We start from the raw sequence: 19,237 nt of genomic DNA on the forward strand, positions 1-19,237 counted from the left end.
TCCTGCTCCGGCACCGAGGTGTCGCTGGTGGACGAGGCTCGCGCGTACGTGCAGGGCTCCGTCGTCGGCGATCATGGCCGTGGCTAGTTTTGGCCGTAGTTCGCACGGCCGCCGCGTGGGTGCGTAGGTAGCGACGTAGCCGACGAGCTTCAGAGGTAGACCAGATTCAGTAGTACTATGTTTTTTTTACTAGCACAAATTTTTTTAGAGAGAGATCAGTACTAGCACAATTTTTTTTAGATCAGTAGTCTGATGGTACTGTTTAACTGTTCAATAGTAGCACAATGTTTTTTTTTTAGAGTTCAGTAGTTCAGCAGTATACATTGTAAAGCACGATGTAATGTTCTTCCCCGTTTTTTGGATTACCGATGGTACTGTTTAAGTGTTTGTCTATATAATTAGTACGGAGTCCTACAAGTTTACATCGATCTCAGTGTACTGATGAAAGATTCAGTCGAGAGTTGTAGAACTCGATCGATCGAAACCCAAGTTCTGTCTGTTTTTTTTTGAGGGGTACGGGGTACCCGAGGTTCTGTTACAGGAAGGAACCCTTTAATTGACCGGTACTGGCCGAGCAGGTCGGCATGTTACTTGGGCCAAGCCCACTAATACTTCACCTTTTTCACCGGGCTTCTGCTTACACGTTTTCATCCTCTCTGACTTCAGCTTCGTTGTCCCATGTCGTTTCGAAAGGCCCAAACATGCCCTCGCTGCTCCGGTGATCCGCTCCCTTGTCAGCCTCTCCGACGCCGCTGCCCTCGCGCGCTGAGGAGGGACGGAGAAGGCGCCCCAGCCGGCGACGGCGACCCAGAAGCCGATCCACGGAGGTTTGTTCTCTTCACCTATCCCCTGTCAGCCTGCCTTCCTCGACCTGCTCGCCAATCCAAGTGTTGCGAGGTTAGGAAATTGCGTCTGCTGGTACTATTCTGGATGTGAATTTCCCTTTGTTTGCAATCGCGTGTGTGTACCTACCTGTGAATCGATGAGAAGGGTGCGTCAGAACCGATCGAATTTGACTTTGGTGCCGATGTCTGACAGTCTGAGAAGAGATCGAACAAGGGATCGGTTCGTTGTTGAGGAGTCTGATATGAACACATTCGCAGCCCATCGTCCAAAATTAATCTAAATAATGGTACAGTAGTATCATTGGTTCCCTTTTTATATGAAGGCATGAAACCGTTCCTGCTTTTCGGGTTCGGGAAACACTTTGTTCTCTAGTTGGCAGTACTTTGATTAGGCATATTAGTTGGCAACAAGAGTTTGCATCTGTCCATATGATTTGATTGCTGAAGTATATGACGCTTTTTGACATGGCAACAAGAGTCTGTATCTGTCCATATGCAGCATTTGGCACCAGTGGTTTGTACATCGTGATATTTGTACTTCAAGCAGAGTTCTTCGCAAAAAAAAAACTTCAAGCAGAGTTACAGACCCATAAAAACTACTCATGGTCAGAATTATTCTCAATGGTAAGTTAATTGAAAGTGTACATTCAGGATCAGATATGTCGAACAAGGCTAGCATGCATATATATGATTTAGCATTTAACATTTGAGCACAGAGTTAAGAAGTTTGGTTTTCCTCTTCAGTTGATCACAACCTTGCCGTTGTGTACCGCATAAACAACTCTCATCTTTCCCCATAGCATGATATTTAGAGTTTAGCAAGCTAGGTAAACTATGACTGGGTATTTTATTCGCCTAGATTTTCTTCATTTTTAACTGACGATCATATGACAATCTTCTGTCAGGTGGTTTGGTCGAACAGGCGACGCTTTTACTGGCAAGGTCCCAGGAAAACTTATTCAGGATGGCAAATAAATGTATTTACAGCAGGCCTTGGTTTTAAGGTTTTTTTTTACGAAAGACTGATAGGGATATGCTAGTTTTACTAAATTTGGTAAAACCAAAACACTGCGAAAAGGAAAAGGAGTCACACTTAAGAAGAACAACTAGGAAGTTTTCACACATATTAATGCATTACTCAAGCTACTGGCCCCTAGCACACACTATGCTATGATATGTTTGGTTAGTATATTAAGGTTTCCAATGCTCGCCACACATTTTTCCATTCATGTCTGAGGTCAGGCAATCAAAATGAAATCCACATTTTGACACACTTGAGGAAAGCTTGCCACGCCTTTTGAGTCACTGACATATGGGACCCACATTGCATGAAAAGAATCTTCCCACAAGTATGACACGAACCAAACATGTGACTTGACTAATTTTTTTTGGAAGAAAGACTAACTCATTCAAAGTTGGCGATGTCATGGTAAAGTATGGCACTGTTTGTATACTAACCAAACATCTCTAGCTTACTCATTCAAGAAAATATTTCTAGCTTACTGTATATATACAAGAAAAATGTGTACGCATAACGGTGGCTATCATTTTTGTCTAAGTTTGTGGGGCTGATCAAACCATCCGCCAGGGCTCTTTCCCATGTAAGATGTGCACGAAGTTTGCCAGGGACAACCTGGTTGGTTCCTTATGAACTCCCTAAAAACATTTGCGATTTCTCTTCCCTCAGACAGTATAGCAGTTCAGTCTGTCAGGAACTGGCAAATCAACAACAGAAACTGCCAAAAGAGTGAAAGAGCTGAGATTTGTTTTAATCAAAACACTGATCTGCCTATTGCTCTATCTGAGTCTTACTCAGGATTTATTTTTTCAATCTTTCATTTGGCCGTATCTGGTATATTTAGTGTCTTCCCTGGAAAAAGCTGTATTTGTACTGGAAGCCAATTAATGTTCTCGATTTGTTGGACGTAGGTCTAGGCAGGATGATAATAGGTTTCTAGATTTTCCTTGAAGGCTTGAAGCAAAATGGGGACCTTGTTGCATCGATCACAGTGTAACAGTATGTCCTATACTCCTGTGTTCCTCCATCTGAAACTGTTGGCTACTGTTCCTTGCGGTTCAGTGGTCCTATAATCCTATTGACCATTTCAAGGGAATATGTTCAGAACATTGATAGTCCAAAAATATAAGCAAGATCTATTTATATCGAAGTAATTTCATATTCCGTTTTGATTTTGCAAGCTTACCAGTGTTAATTTTGCGTTGTTCACTAAAGAGCACTCTGCTTTTGCATGCAGGAATTGGAGAAAGACATGGTAAATCTGGAGCTGTTCTTGAGCTGCCACACTAACTTGCACATGTACAATACTTTTGAAGGACATGAACATTTACAGTACATCTCAATACGAACACTTGGTAATGTTAACATATTGATCTCTAACGTTTGCCATCATCCTTAGTGCAAGTATGTTGCCGTGTCTTGTGTTCCACCAGAATTTCTGTCCCTTGTAGTTATCCACATTCTGCCAAACAGGCCAGACAAGCTAGACACTGCCGTTTTCTGTGTATTACTATTAGCTGTTTCCAGCGTGTGCCACATTTTGGAATTGTCTTGGATTGCTATCTTGAAAACTTTCCCACTTAATTACATCCCTCTCAATGCTCACTGGTCTCATTGTCTGATAGAGATGATAGAGATGGGTTCATCAGCAACATTAGTTGGAACTCCGCAATTCAGAACAGTACGTATGTATTACATGTTCACCAGTCAGCTTCCTTTATGGCCAGATATGTCGATGGAGCACTGCACGTCCCAAGGTTCCTTGGTCAAATCTTTCTGCTGATAATGAAGACACTGGTGCGCAATTTCCTCACTATGCTGCCTTCTTTCCTGGCAGAAAGAAAACGGCTCGATAATCGACATTGGGCAGTGCAGAAATACCATCATTCAGGGGACTGTAACACCCAACTGTATGGTTCAGAGTTCAGACCCGGGGAAGAAGGGGGGGGGGGCGGCGGCAAGATCGACATGGTCGTTCGATAGGGCCCGCGGGCCCGCGGATACAGACCCGGCCTGGCCCAGCACACGTGTGCGCGAGCTTTGTCGATCCCCATGGCCAGCAGGGGCCGGCCCGGGGGTTACATCGCGCATTCACGCAGCAGCTTTGCTGGTGCGTGCATGCAGCTGTTGCGTCGATTGACCCGGGCTGTTCGTGGAGTCGCAACACACTGGCCTGCAGCAGCTGATTGATACAGCCGGGTGCCGTGCGTGCGCGCGCGCAGCGGGACACCCGCACATGCCGGCCGTTCGGCGTCGCACTGTTCACCGGGGAGCTAGCTGAGATGCAGAATCAGAATCCCCTCAACAAACAGTCCACAGTTTATATGCTACAGTATGGGCGAGTACATCTACTACATCACGGCTTATAAATTGGTTGGCTTTTGCTGAATGGTAGTACTAAACCAAATCCTAATTAAGCATGCATATCTGGGACATCTTTGTTGCAAAATGAACACAGTTGTGGGCTTAATTAGGTGCTAGAGTAGTGATTTTTATCATGAATGCTTTGCGGTTGTGTGCCGAGTACATGCATGCATGGTCAAATGATTTGATGTGCCGGCACCGGAGGAGCTAGCTAGACCCCAGTGGCCCAGTACTCCAGCTGTAACGCTGTATATGTGTGTACCCATGCATGCATGCTTGGGCTCCTTCTCCTACATGTCTTGCACTGTTTGCACGGGGCATGAACATCATCTTGTACTACTCCTACTACTACCCCCTGATCGAAGCTCGATTTGGATTATCATCACATAATCAAATGAAGAAATGTCTCATGTATCCACTATATATCCATGTAGCTAGCACAGTAATATCAAGGGACAGATGGTGTAGGCAGAATGATGGCATGCGTGCATTGTGTTTTTACTTCCCTGAAGCATCAGCATGAAGTGGGTACAGGCAGGCAATTAATTGGGACACGCATATTATACTTTTAAAAGACACACATATTATAATTGCTACTGCTAAGCATGCATCACATGAACACCACCATTTGGAAAGAGGATTGGGGATGGGCCCTGCCCGCCCCCCTAATGATCCCTTTTTCAGACCCAACACAGCAGGTGTTTGTGTCTCTAGTGCTACTTGCTAGGAGATGGTAGCCTGGGTTAAGATACTGCCTAGTGATCTTGAGACATGTGCTGCTGCTGCTAATGCTTCCATTAAAGGCTTGCAATTGCAAACAAACACCCGGACATTATCTAATCCCCTTCTTGGTTGTTTGGCATGCAGCGCACGTAGGCCGGGGGAGGCCGGAGACTAGTAGACCGTAGGAGGATGCTGATGCATGATGTACCGTTGAAACCTACGTACGGGCAAAATATTTTATACGTTTTTTGGAGCATATCTTTCAGCAATCACAAGAAGCTACGGAGCCTCTGCTGCCTACCCTGCTCGACTGCTGGCCCATTGGAGGCAGGGTTGCTACAAATGGAATCCATGGAGCCGATGCATCACTTGGACATGGTAGGTCTTTTTTCCCCTCTTCTTAATTAATTTGCCTCCATTTCCTTTTATCCATTGGTAGTTGCATGCAGACTTTAATAAAAATTATTTCGAACCATAAAACTGTATACGTAGATATGTGTATGATACACAGGACGTATATATGCACAGCCGCGCGGGACAGGATTCATAGGCTTGTTACGTACAAAAAAAATATTGCTTTGACCTTTTCAAAGTATCACTAGTTATGATTTATATTTCGGAGTAGTGGTTTGGTGCAATATTATATACTTTGGAGCATTAGTCTCTGCACTCATTGTCCACAGAAGTAGGTTTGTTTTAACATTTTTTAGCAGTCTCTAATAGAAGACTACATATGCCATCCAAAATAGTAAGATATGGCAAAAGAAAGAAGTTCTGTGAGATAATGAAATCATACATCATTGTTTCGTCATAGTCAAATCCATAAAATTTCACATGGATCACTGGTAGAATACGGGACACCTCAGAGAGGGGCCTTGGTGGGTTTTGGAGCATTGGTTTGGTGTATGCGTATGTAGAGAAATACTAGCACTACTGCTCTAGGATACTAGGGGGAGAGAGAGGGGAGGTGAGGGATTGTTGAGTTGAGAGGTGAAGTGAGACTAGAGAGAGGAGGGGAGCATGCATGCATGTGATGGTTGGCCCAGCTATCACGTCGAGCTTCTATTGCGCTTTCTTGTCAAGCGACAAGGGGTATCCCTATTGCATCTATTTGCTTGTAGAAACGGGGCATTTTATTTGTTTCCGGCTATCGCGCGGCTTGGAGTTGGAGAAACCTACTGTTACCCTACAGTAGTGCAACCGGCCGGTACCATACACTACATCCAGTCCATGCAAGTACTTTCAAATATTTAATAAATACATGCACCGTGATATATAATAACTGCTTTCAACAGCATGTTGATTTGGTAAGCCGGGATAAAACTATCAAGTTATGTTGGCACCAAACCCGCTTTAGACAGGATGTGACTGACAATTGGTGTCTTTTATTGATAAAAAAAGGAACCATTTGCATATATTTTTTGACAAATTGAGGGACCAAGCAAAATGCATGTGAATTCTTATTTTTCCTTCTCTTACCAATACTGGAAGTGTTAATTTTCTTTTTACAGTTATAGGTTTCACTAGTACAAATACGTGTTGTCAGCTTCATTTCGCACGTGATGCGATGTGTTAGGTCTTAATTCATATCATGCTGGCCCATCATTTGAACTGATTATACCTACAGAGCAGACTTTTCTACTCAGTCACTTAGCACAAATCAATGCTCATCTTTCATCTCGTGCCATAGTTGGTCAGGTACCTGAACATCAAATTAACATAGGGAGCAAAAAAGTTTACAGGGTTTTTAGCAAGTACGTAGGATAAACCAGGATTAGGCAATTAAATCCAGTTTTTGCATGTTCTACTAGAGTTGATGTCTGCTACACGTCTTGATCATGTATATTTACTGGCGGAGTCACCGCTTGGCGACTCCGGGGAGCCCGGCTTACCAGAAATTCTAATAATCACGACGTTAATATGAAAGCTAGGAGATGATTTTATAAGCAAAATGCTACTTCCTTCGTTTCACAATTCTTGTCTCAAATTTGATCAAAAATGGACGTATCTATTCTTAAAAAGTGTCTAGATACATGTAATATTTCGACAAGAATTATGAAACGGAGGGAGTAATTGTGTAGTTTTTGCCCGGGCTCAAGGAGCGGGCTGACTCCGGCACTCTGTAAAATAAAAACCTATTACGACGTGAAGGAGGGAGTACATATTTGTCCAGTGTTAGGGATGCGAAAGGAATCCCGTGAACGGCCTAATTCTAGGTCAATTCTGACATTTGCTATTCAAATTTTGAGCCAAAATTTAAATAAATTTTTTGAGAATTAAACTAGAATTATGTCGTTTGCAGGATCCCGTTTGCATCCCTACCTATTGCACGTTGACGTGATTTTAAAACTAACTGTGCGTTGATCTACAGCGACAAATATAATATTTTGACGATCGATAGACTAACAAATTCTTTGTAGTGGTTGACTAGCTAGCTATAGCTATACGGAATATGAAGACGCGGGTGGCAGTCGTTGAAAAAACTGGTCAAGATAATTCATATTTAAACAAGTTGTGATATACAATATTAGGCGATCGGCTTACGTACTACCCCTCCGTAACTAAGTGACGAAATATTACATATTTTAGACGCTTTTTGATACAGATACATCCATATTAATTTGGACAAATTTTAGTCATGAGACGGAATACTAATTTCTAATACCGTGCGTGGTCCATTAATACTACTGGAGTTACTGGGTTCATTTCCGGAGTCCGGCCTGCATCTGCATGCAGGTAGCATCTCTCCAATCCATAGCAAGTAGGAGTGGCCAAAGTGTGTCATTCAAAAACCTAATGGCACACCTCTCTAGGCACCATCCTCTCGCTCAGGCCGGTTTCAAGCTACCCCCAAAGGGAGAATGAGTTAGTTAAGCATAGGGATTTGGGCATTATGGCACTCTCCCTCCCTCCATGCATCATCACCATCATCTCTCTTTTTCTTTCTCCCTCCTTGGTGCCATGGCAAAGCATTGCAAGGAGTATGTGCGTAGAGAGAGAGAGACGACATACACGCACATGTATGGCGTAGAAACATACAAGGGACATTCATGTGGTTTGGGGATGGGGACAGAAAGGGACTGAAATGAGTGAAAGGGAGTAAAAGAAGAGTCAACTCGTGTATTGCACAGGGCTCGAGACCTCAACCAAGTACTCAATTATTGGGACCTCACCCACATCACTGTCAATGTCAAATTTTAGGGGCCCTTTTAATCCTTTCTGTACCCAACAAACATGAGAGAGAAAATAAATAAATTTAGTACTACTCGGCAGAGTATGAAAAGATCAGGCATTCAACTTCTTACTCCACTTCTGTGTGCAAGTTTCGTGGAGGTACAGGGTGTTAATTATAGCCTCGAATTTGGGCATCTTAATTTTGAATAGTATATGCTTGAAATAAGAAACAGAAATCAGTTTGTTTTCGGATCAGTACAACATTCTAGACGGAACCCAGCATGGTTTCTCCTCTCCTCGTGTGGACATGTTCAAGTGTTCAACGTACGTATCCTTGGCTTCAAAATTCGTCATGTGGTAGGACCTATCTGGTCAACTATGTCACGCCACGTTGTCACTTTGCTCTCTCTGAGAAACAATTGCGAAAAGTCGATCACTCTGTAAGGTAACAAGATTAAATAATACCCACGTTGTTTTTTTCATGCAAAATGTTCTAGCTTTGATCCAAACAAAATTTCTTAAAGTTTAACCAAAATTGTATAAAAAATTACAATAACAAATAAGTATATTATGAAGATATATCATGACGGATTTAATAAAATTAATTAAGAGTTGTAGATATTCGTAGATTTTTATAAATGTGGTTAAACTTTAAGAAATCTAACTTAGGACAAGAACATCCTACAAAAAGGAGTGGAGGGAGTACTGAATGACTATATTTTCTAATAGTTGGCGTCCCATAGTTCGACTTGCATGCTTTGTTGTGCAAACATATATCTTTGTGCATTGTTTTGTTTTCAAAATCATCTGGTATAAATATGAACGGGCACATGGGTTCACCATGCGTGTACTAAAGACTGGATTCACGAAAATAAACGGTTAAGGGTATATTGTGTGATCGTCAACATATCTGTCACCTACCACTGAAAAAGTATATGTCCGGGTTTGAATTGGGCGAATGGTACAACTACCTAGTCACATAGAGTACCATCCAAGTAACCCAAGTTGATTCTCATATTTGTTTTGTGAGTGGTTAGTCGTCCAAATACATAAATAAAATTGATAAAAACAATTAAACGGGTTTACTTGTAATTCACTGCACAATTCCGTACGAAGCCTTACTGTTTTACTTTGGAAGAAAATGTTCAATGCAAAAAGACGAGTATTTGAATCTTGGAGGGAGAATAATATAGAAAAAAGAAGAGGGAATCATAGAGGATACCCCACATAAAGGCCCTACCTAGCCAATTAACCGGTCGTCAAGGAGTTCCTCGGAGCATCACAAGTAAAATCTCCCATGATGAGGAGAAAATAACAATAAATATGCTGCATATATCTGTAATAAATATCATCACATGAAAATGCTATAAATTAATGAAGTGGACTATATTCTCTTCTCCTTTAGCCTTGGTTGAATGACCCACGGTGACTGTTTGTTGCATGTAGCGAGCGACTATTCATGGTGCAATAATAAAGAAAAGTTAGGCAAGCCTCTTATCAGACGGGTCCTTCACTTTGTGCTCGCGTTGAAACATGAATTATTCTTTGACCAACACACAAAGCAAATCGACATGATATTTATTGTAAAAAAAATCATCACTTAATTTCTCTCTCTCTCTCTCTCTCTCTATATATATATATATATATATATATATATAGAATGAAGAACCAGCAATTAGCCTCATGACTAATTAATCAATTATCTTGGGCATTTTGTTTGTAAATGTTAATTATACCAAATAGTGTATTATATAATTTCATACTCAATTAAGGCAATTTTATAACGAGTTTGGACCCACATGTAAAGGCGCGATGGTACACAAATATTCACTTAATTTCCTTTGAGCCTAGCCAAAGAGATAGGAATTGGATAACGATTAATTAACTTGAAAAGCAAGAACAAAAAGTATTGACCCATAGCTCTGTGCATGCACCAATTATGCTGGTTAAATCGAGCAAAGCTGTGCATGGTTTTCTTTGACCGTTATCTTTAATTTATATGGATAGGTCAGTGTAAATTTGAAAGTTATAGAATAACAAAATATTTCCATGACAAATATTACAATTTTACTTCCACTTGACCAACCGCAGTAATCTGCTTACAAAGAACAAATGAACTAAAGAAGTTTGACTCGCCTTTTTTTCAGACGGTCAGACCACGTCTACCCTGCAAAGTCTGTCGGTCAATATCGTTTTCACTATTGGAGCTCCATGAAAAGCTAGTGCGCATAGCTAGCTAGGTTTCGACTGTCTTATTTTCAACAACAGGTAAAAGCTAGCTTTGCGTGTCTTTTTCACTAAGCAGAACGACGTACACCATATGCATACGCTGTTGTTGTAGTAGTAGTACAGAGCTCGAAAGGACTTGGGTTGAGTTTGTGATCAGCATCATGAGACGCGCACTGTCTACATTACCAAGAGATGATAGAGACCCGGCCACAGCCCGGTCCCTAGTTTTTGTAGATGAGCTGCAGAGACCTAATTAGCTAAAGCTTACCAGGCTATAGCTCTAGCTTAAGCAACAAAAGTGGCTATGGTCGTCCGTGGATGCACTTTGGGTGCATGTGTAGGATCAGAGCTAGTATAGTGTGTAGAGGAGGTGTTTGCAGGAGCAGCCGCAGCCGCAGGCCCATGTTAATTTGCTGCGTTGGCTTCTTGTCTCTTTTCGTCAGTTTTCCGCCACCGATGCGAAAGCACGGGGGTTCGATATATCGATGGAATAAGAACATGTTGACCCCGAAAAAAAAATATTAATAACAGAAGAGAACAACACCCTCTCGATCCACAAACGAACATGCATAAAACTAATAGCCGCAGACAAGAAGAAACAAAAACGTGGCATGCTCAAAGGCTCTACGTACACGCTAGATATCGTATTGGTACTACCTTGTTTGTACATGATCAGTAAACATGTGATGTATTGCCTCCTTAAAATTTGAGAGCGTTTCGTGATATGGATTTTATGTTTTCCTATAAAATGGTCAAAATTTATGAAATTGTATTTAAAACAAAATAGTAAAGATTTCATTTCTAAACAGAAAGTAAAAAGGTAGAAACAGCCAACTCGTCAGGTAAGCACGTACGATACAATTGGTAATTGGTATAAACGTTATTCGCTCCGATCCACCCCCCCCGGGGCGGGCAGCCTTCGCAGAGGATCCTGGAGAGAGGGGAGCACACTGACAGGTTCTAGACCAAGCAGCGGTGTCGCTGCCATGCAGACGCCCGCCGCAGCTGCCTCTGCACTGCAGCAGGGAAGGAAGCCAGGCGACAACGAGACGGACATCCAGCTGAAAACGCCAAGGCCACACACACACAAAGCTATTGGAGCTGCATGCGAGAGCCATTCATGAAGCTTCGATCTTCCGCTATGACGATTACCACTGTACATATCTCTTCTCCCCTGCTCCCGGCCGTAGTGTATCGTGGCAACGGGTTGGGTGGGGCCTGGTTGCCGTGGCTCTCATGGCCTCGATTCACGCCACGTGGCGTTGCCAGCTTGTGCCTGGACGGCCCTGATGGTCCCGGGCTAGGCGAACTCGGTTCCTTGGGAGTTTAACCACCCGCCTGGCTACAGATGCATCGTCACATTCCGTTTTTTCTTTTTTTTACTGGTTTAGCTTTTTACATTTTTCTGATGCAACCCCCTAGAAAAATAGACTTGGTCCTGTTACGAGGAAAACCAGGCCCAAAAACCGATACAAATGCACGGCTTATTCAAAGAAAGCCGTGCGGAAAATCCTGACAAAAATCAAACACAAAAAAACGAATAACAAGTCGCTACCGCCAAGACGAAGAACTCCTCTGCTCCAACGACGCCGAACAGGGAACGACTCCTTGCGCCAGAAGAAGGTAGGCAGAGCGGGGGCTTCTTCGACGACCGGAGCCAGAAGAGGTTGCCCCGACGGGAACGGCTCGCGCATCAGCAAACCCGTGTAGTGCAAAGTCGCCCTCCCTGCCCAGGACCACAGCAAACAAACTCCACCGCCAAACGAGGTGTCCCAAGGCAACGCCTCCAAGGAGGACGCGGCGTCCGAGGATGTTGCCGTTACCCGACCCGAAAACCGGATCAGAGCTTTCCCTCGGAGTCACCTCGTTTACGAGGGGTGGGATGTGGCGGAGCTGCACAGCGACGCCTTCAAGAAGGAAGCAACGCCTGAGGATGCCGTCGTCTCTAGCACCGACCCCGTCGATGCTGGATTTTCACCCACAGCCACCAAACCCATCGCGGACAGGAGTGAATAGCTGAGGCTGGCCAGAGGCCACCGCATCACAGCGAGCGCCGACGAAGCTCGCCGAACGCCACGTGCCAAACCACCACCGGGCACCGGCCAGGGCGCCGCAACCGGCCCACGCACCGGATCAGGCCACGCCAACATGGCCACACAAACAGTGGAACATGGCAGCATGGCCAGGCCCAGATCGGGCCCGCCCACGCCGGCCACCGAGCCGGCCGCGCACGCCAAACCGCCGCCTTAGGCCCCTCGCAGGCCGCACGCCGAGCCCAAATCGGGCCCGCCCACCGCCGGCCACCGAGACGGCCAACCCGACGGCAACCACACGCACTCCAGCGCCCGCCCACAGCCGGCCAGCCAAGCCCGCGGAGCCACACCACATCCTAGATCTGGCCTGCCGCTCGAATCAGGCCCGGATCCGGCCCGCGCCACCGCCGGCCGCCACGCGCGTGCACCTCCACCGGCCACCTCGCGCCGGCACGCACGCAGGCCCGCGCCCGGCCCGCCCCGGCCCGTGCCGGCGGCCCCGCGGAAGAGCCGGCTCCACGCGCCGCCCCGCACCGCGCGCCTGCAAGGGAGGGAAAAAATCGCCCCGCCGCCACCTTCCCAGGGCGTGCCTGGCTTCGCCGGCACCCCTCCGACGGCGGCGTTGCGCAGGAGGAAGGAGGAAGGAGGCCTAGAGCCCGGCCGCGCTAGGGTTCCCCCGTGTCGCCGAGGAGGGCGACGCGGGGGCTCTGTTTTTCCGTGTGGTGTTTTGTCTTTTATATTTTGATGGTTCTTTTTTTGCTTTGCATTTCCCATTTCATCTATTCATCGCAGGAATGGGCAATAAATTAAAAGGAGTAGTGTCTAAAACAGAATATAGTAACTTGCCTTGAAAAATTATCGACTACAGTATGTACCATCATACAGGCGAGGGAACTCACCCGGCCGCCTGCTGGAGTACAGACATACCCTATCATGTTTCTGGTACAGACGAGATGTTCTACCCGAAATAAAAGCTTTGCTTCTCCGGTGCAGGCACCATTAATTTATTGTCTACAGCGGTGTCGTTGTACGAGTGTTGTTCCGAGGGAATTTTGGGTGCATCGAGTATTTTGACGTTCGTGTATGCTACATGCAAAATAAATGACCTTTAGCTCTGGAGTGTATTTGCACCACGTACGATCTGAAAAGAAGAAAAGAAAAGAGGCTTATGTCGATTCTCATCGTTATCAATCTGAATATCTGATACGGGCGCTTCATAAAAGCTCAACCCTTGGCCTCTGCATATGAAGACAAGATAAAAGAAATTACAAGCCAAAAAACAATTAGCCAAAAACAGAGGGAAAATCATGACGTACGGTGGGGTGTCGTCAATTAATCTCTGAAATCTATACCTCTATCCATGACGGGTAAACACCGGCCACCACCAGATCGAGTATCAAACAATCTGCCGCCATCACCTCCCGGTTCTCTAGCTAGCCATTGAAGTGCAAATCATGAACGGAGCCAGTGTGCATAAGAAAATACTCCCTCCTTATCACGATGCATGGTGTATTAGGTTCGTTAAGACAAGATTTTGATCAATAATTACTTTGTCAATATGTGGCCGGTTTTTTATTACATGGAATTCATGGTTTCGTGTCACATAAATCACATATCATTAATGAAATAATTATTGGTGAAAGTCATGTCGTGTGGCAACTCCAGCAACGCGACCCAAATCTGTGGCCAAAAGCGTACGTCCGTTTGGGTCGCGACCCGGACAGGTTTGGACCTATTGTCTAGCCCCCATCTGTTTAGGTCTGCCAGTGCCCCCAACGAAGTCACCCATTTGGTCTGTTTTATTGCTCATAGACATGCGGGCCAAGGGTGGATAAAGGAGCAAAGGGAGGACAAGGGCAGTGCAAAGATGTTGTCCGTCCAGACCCAAACTCAACAAAATTTGGGTCAGAAATGGGTCGCCACGGATAGAAAAGCTGACGTTGGCCGAAATAGGTCGCTGCATTGGGGCGTGTTTTTGTCCGTTTGGACCCAAACGGACCGGTCCACACTAAATGGGTTATATCTTCCCGCTGGAGATGCCCTTGGTTGTTAAATAAAAATTATTCAGATATAGCTCACAAACTACATGTGTAGCCATCTCTTTAGATCTATTGCCGAAAATTAAAAAATACGGATAAATAAACACATGATTAGTTGTAATGTTATAAATTGACAAGTTCGTCCCATAGGAAATACAACCATGGGAGTTACCCAAATGAGATGCTTCACAAAATACAAGTGTTTTCTTCGATGGCAAACACTAGAATAAGCGGGTGTTGATGGACCAAAGTTTAAGTTTTTTCTTAAAGAAACACAGTAAAATGTAGACGCTCACACACACCCGTGTAAGTTTTAGTTGGGTGTATTACTCAATTACCCCTATGCAAACAATTTCTAAGCACTAACCTTATTCGTTTTTACAAGAGTTAAACCGGATTATTTTCTAAGCATATAAAGGACTCGATTGGGTTCGGGGGTACATCTTTGTATTACTCGATATAATATATGCCATTGACACTAACACTAATATTTTCATCTTCATTTATCTGATTAATGATTCCATTAGTTACTAACCTCTGTATGCAAAAGATTAATTAATTAGCACATTTATGTGAGAACTTAAACAGAATGTGTGTGAGAGAGAGGGAGACAGAGAGAGAGAGCGAGAGAGAGAGAGATAGAGATTAAGAAATGCAGTGCATGGGGGCTGGCTGGGCCGGGAAGACGACGAGCAGAGCGCAGAGCAAAGGTGCATTCTCCTGTCAGTGAAAAATTCCTCACCGCCCTTTCTGTTGTCGCCATGTAGTCATACTGTCTTTGAAAGGGCAGCTCTGGTTAATAACTCAGCAAAGGCAGGACACAGAACGGAAAAAGCAACGGCAAACGCAAAGCGAAACAAAAACCTCTGTCTCAAAAAAAAAAGAATAGACACACGTTCTCTCTCCATCATTCTCCTCTCTCCTTTATTTCCTCTCGCATCCTTTGTTCTTCTTTCATCTGGTTGGGTCGACAGAGAGGGGGAGCAAGGAAAGGAGGAGAGATAAGGAAGCAACAGCAGCAGCAGCAGGAGGCAGGAGTGAGTGAGTGATGAGCGCCGAGCTGCGCGAGCAATAAATAGAAATTAAGGTTCGAGCTAGCCGCCTCCATGGCTGCGTTTGCAGGCGCTCTAGAATTCCTCCCCGGCACCAGCAGCAGCAGCCACCCATCCTTCTCCCTCCTCCAATCCTTCTTTATATAGCCACAAACTTCACTCCCCTCACCACCCCCAAAAGGCACCTCTCACTTACCCCACCCCACTCCCTCCTCCCAAGCTCTCCTCCTCTCGGAGCTAGCTAGAGAGATATATAGAGAGCAATTAACCAAGATCGCAAGGAGAACATAATTAGAGGCAGGCCAGGACAGGATCGAGCTTCTACCTATCCTCTCAGCCTCAGCAAAGGCAAAGGTGAGATGTAGTTTTGGTGGACTTGCTGAGGTAGTAGTAGTATAGATAGATAACTAGTTAGGCAGGAGGAGGATTCTCAACAAGTAGTTTGTTTGTCACTGCTACTAGAGCTTACATGTCACACTCCTAACCAATTAGCCTATGCGCGCATAATTGCGCGTGGAAATCTCTGTAATTTTATCAGCTCCCGGTGCAGATCTATCTTCCTAGCAGCGAAAATCTAAGCTACAAGTGCTTACGCAACCCCGGCCAAGCCAGCCATGCTGTGGCCGGGCTAGCTAGCTGTCGCTGCTTGATGTCTTCTCCCTAGCTCGGGCCTGCCTTTTCTTACACACAAGATCTGCTTTTCTTTTGGGGCCTTTTGTTTTGCAGAAGATCAGGCCAAGGAGATAAGGATTAAGCGAGAGCGAGGCGAGGCTTCTTGATGGGTGTTGGCTGCCGTGGATGGCAGGGTTCTCTCTGAGGGGAGGCGGCGGCGGAGGCGGAGGAGGAGCTAGCCGGCCCGGCAGCGACCGCGGCGGCGATCACCACCATCCAATCGGAGCCGACAGCCTGTTTCTGTACGCGCGCGGGGCGGCCGCCGCGGCCGCCGACACGGCGGCCGGCGGCGGCGGTGGCGGGGGCGGGATAGGGTTCCAGCTATGGCACCCGCACCACCAGGCGCAAGCCGTGCCGCACACCTCGCAGTTCTTCTCCTCCGCCTCCGGCGGCGGCGTGGCCACGGGCGTCGTGCTCGGCTTCTCCCCCCACGACGCCCACGCCCATGCCGCAGGCGGCGTGGGCGCGGGCGGGGGCAGGGCCGGGACGAGCTGCCAGGACTGCGGCAACAACGCCAAGAAGGACTGCACGCACCAGCGCTGCCGGACATGCTGCCGCAGCCGCGGCTTCAGCTGCCCCACCCATGTCAAGTCCACCTGGGTCCCCGCCTCCAAGCGCCGCGAGCGCCAGCAGCAGCTCGCCGCCCTCTTCCGCGGCGCCGCTGCCGCTAACAACAACAGCTCCGCTGCCGCGGCAGCCGCCGTCGCTGCCGCGGCAAACAAGCGCCCCCGCTCCCTCGGCCGCTTGCCCTCCGCCTCCACCGCCATCGTCGACACCACCACCTCCTCCGGTAACTAACCAATTACCATTTACCACTCGCGATTAATTAATCAACGATAGTTATTATAAGTAAGTAACCCGATTGCACTGTTAATTTGTATAGGGGAGGGGGAGGGGAGGTTCCCGGCGGAGCTGAGCCTGGAGGCGGTGTTCAGGTGCGTGAGGATCGGGGCGGTGGACGAGCCGGAGGCGGAGCTGGCGTACCAGACGGCGGTGAGCATCGGGGGGCACACGTTCAAGGGGATCCTCAGGGACCACGGCCCGGCGGCGGAGGACCAGGAGCAGCTCCAGGCCGGGGAGTACGGCCACCACCAGCACCAGCTGACCGGGAGGGACGAGGGGTCCTCGCCGGCCGGGAGCAGCGAGGCGCACGGGGGCGGCGGCGCGTCCACGGCGGCGACATCCGCGGCGGTGCTCATGGACCCTTACCCGACGCCCATCGGGGCCTTCGCCGCAGGCACCCAGTTCTTCCCTCATAACCCTAGAACCTAGCTTCAATTCCTTCCATGAAATCCTTGCTTCCATCCTAGCAATGTCGTTTCATTTACTCTCAAGTCTCAAAGCTAGACGACGGCGATCATCATCCAAGCCGTACGTCGTGCGTGATTGATCGAGCTAGCAAACAATATGCAAGAGTGGGACACGAAGAAGAAGATCGATGATGAGGAGGAGATCTGTTCTCCTATCGATCGATCGCTTGTTAGCTAGAGATAGCTACTACTACTTGTGATCCATCCATGCACATCTTAATTTTCAGTCGATTAATTATTAGTAATGACCTTAATATATGCATTGGTGCAATTAAAGAGAGAAAATTAAGTGTATCGCTTAATTATTGACTTTCCTTTGAAAATGTTTACCCCCTTTGGCATTCGATCATCATGTGATTGATTAGGAAGTTAAGTACTCCTGCTTGCAACTACTTCCTCTGTTTCTAAATACTTGTCGTGTTTTTAGTGCAAAACGGAACGAGTACCTTGCATGTTTCTTTTCCCCTTTTCTTTGGATTTGCTTTTTTATGTGTGTGCATGGGGGAAGCTTCTCTCTGGCATTGGCATGGGTAAAGCTGGGCGTTTTTTATATGATTTTGTTTGCATGTTTTGGTTCGTGTATACATACATACATGCTCCTAGCTAGCTGCATTCGTCGGTTCAGCCAACCATATATTCTGTTGTGCATTGGGATGGATGAGCAATCAGCTTCTGCTTGCTCCACATCACAAGGGAAAGTACAGCAACTCGATGCATTTTCTTTGGCTAATCTCAACGCTAGCTAGCTAGCTTGTGTGCCATCTTGGATCTCTCTCTCTCTCTCTCTCTCTAGAGTACACAGTGACCGTGTCACACCACTGTTCCTTCTTTTCCTAGGGTACTGTTTTTCAATATTCTTTGTTGAAGTGACATAGATCGATCGATGTTGAAATTCTTTACAGAAAAAGAGAAATGCATTATATACCAGCCAGTACAAGCTAGTCACATGGAATGTCAACAATGTGTATGATGATTTGCTTCTGAAAAACTGGAACATTTATCTAAGCTAGCCTAGCCATTAATTAGGAACTGTGTTAGTCTGGTACGTTTGAATATAGTAGCATTTCTGGTCCACGATCCTTGCTATGAAAATTTGTCTTCATACGGTTTCTCAGTCCTTCACATTAGTACCATGCATAAGATATATATTAATTATGCATTTATACAAGATCACTGTTTGAAAAGAAAAAAACAGTTGGTATGAGATCTCTTGTCCTTCAGTACAACAGTACTCTGCAATTTTGCTCAACACCCGGCCGGCCTATATATACGTAGAGTGGTACAGTGAGTACTGTCCATATGCTATATGTAGCTGTAGCGGCCTCAACTCTACTTTGTTTCTTTTCCCCCTTCTGCACTCTTATTTTCAAGCACACTAGGATTGTAATGCACTGTAGTGTAGCCTGACCAATGGCCACTACCTACAACCAAAACACATCATTCAATTCACCATTCTTCTTTACAATCCATATGCTATATATAATGAGTGATTCCAAAACAATAGTTACAGATTTTGATAGGCTGATTGATTATATAGTATATGTTTGACTAACGCTGTTGATCGGCTTTGATAATTTAGTTTACTGCTTGTGCTACATGCTTGTCCTTTGCTAGCTATCTTCATCACAATTAATTAGGTTTTCTTATTGGTAAGCTTATTTGGACCAAATTAAACCCTTGGGTAGTTAGGAGTTTGAGCTCAACTTCCCATCCTACACGAAGGGGTACGTAACTATTTTACCTACAATATAATCAATTTTCTAGCTAGACAGTGCTCG

General features: G+C 45.8%; 2 protein-coding genes across 12 annotated transcripts; both read left to right on the forward strand.

Moving 5' to 3' along the window:
- The first annotated feature begins 649 nt into the window (after positions 1-649).
- LOC104581509 lies at positions 650-4,287 on the forward strand. 11 transcript variants are annotated; one of them, XR_729481.3, is made up of 4 exons: positions 657-827; positions 1,751-1,822; positions 2,775-2,862; positions 3,101-3,447. XR_729481.3 is itself a non-coding variant. In XM_024461919.1 (4 exons), the coding sequence occupies exons 1-4, from the start codon at positions 1,296-1,298 to the stop codon at positions 3,644-3,646; spliced, it is 420 nt and encodes a 139-aa protein (XP_024317687.1). In that variant the 5' UTR covers positions 834-1,295; the 3' UTR covers positions 3,647-4,287. The 11 variants fall into 11 exon arrangements, 1 of the variants encoding a protein (XP_024317687.1); XR_002965227.1 differs by lacking the exon at positions 657-827 and adding an exon at positions 834-1,469; XM_024461919.1 differs by lacking the exons at positions 657-827; positions 2,775-2,862 and adding exons at positions 834-1,469; positions 3,591-4,287 and having other exon boundaries at positions 3,101-3,218.
- Positions 4,288-15,260: 10,973 nt separating this feature from the next.
- On the forward strand, positions 15,261-17,803 carry LOC100833246 (protein SHI RELATED SEQUENCE 1). Its single transcript, XM_014902016.2, has 3 exons — positions 15,261-15,831; positions 16,204-16,939; positions 17,033-17,803. Exons 2-3 carry the CDS (start codon positions 16,276-16,278, stop codon positions 17,419-17,421), a joined length of 1,053 nt encoding a protein of 350 aa, XP_014757502.1. The 5' UTR covers positions 15,261-15,831; positions 16,204-16,275; the 3' UTR covers positions 17,422-17,803.
- The last annotated feature ends 1,434 nt before the right edge of the window (positions 17,804-19,237 follow it).

The sequence above is a fragment of the Brachypodium distachyon genome, chromosome 1 (assembly GCF_000005505.3).
Source record: "Brachypodium distachyon strain Bd21 chromosome 1, Brachypodium_distachyon_v3.0, whole genome shotgun sequence".
Lineage (NCBI taxonomy): Eukaryota > Viridiplantae > Streptophyta > Magnoliopsida > Poales > Poaceae > Brachypodium > Brachypodium distachyon.

Excerpts from the sequence above, each read along its gene's own strand:
- LOC104581509 (XM_024461919.1), top strand. The coding sequence starts at position 1,296 with ATGACGCTTTTTGACATGGCAACAAGAGTCTGTATCTGTCCATATGCA. Across the intron at positions 1,470-1,750 it reads GGTCAGAATTATTCTCAATG|GTGGTTTGGTCGAACAGGCG; the intron begins GTAAGTTAATTG and ends ATCTTCTGTCAG. Across the intron at positions 3,219-3,590 it reads CATCTCAATACGAACACTTG|ATATGTCGATGGAGCACTGC; the intron begins GTAATGTTAACA and ends CTTTATGGCCAG.
- LOC100833246 (XM_014902016.2), top strand. The coding sequence starts at position 16,276 with ATGGCAGGGTTCTCTCTGAGGGGAGGCGGCGGCGGAGGCGGAGGAGGA. Across the intron at positions 16,940-17,032 it reads CGACACCACCACCTCCTCCG|GGGAGGGGGAGGGGAGGTTC; the intron begins GTAACTAACCAA and ends TAATTTGTATAG.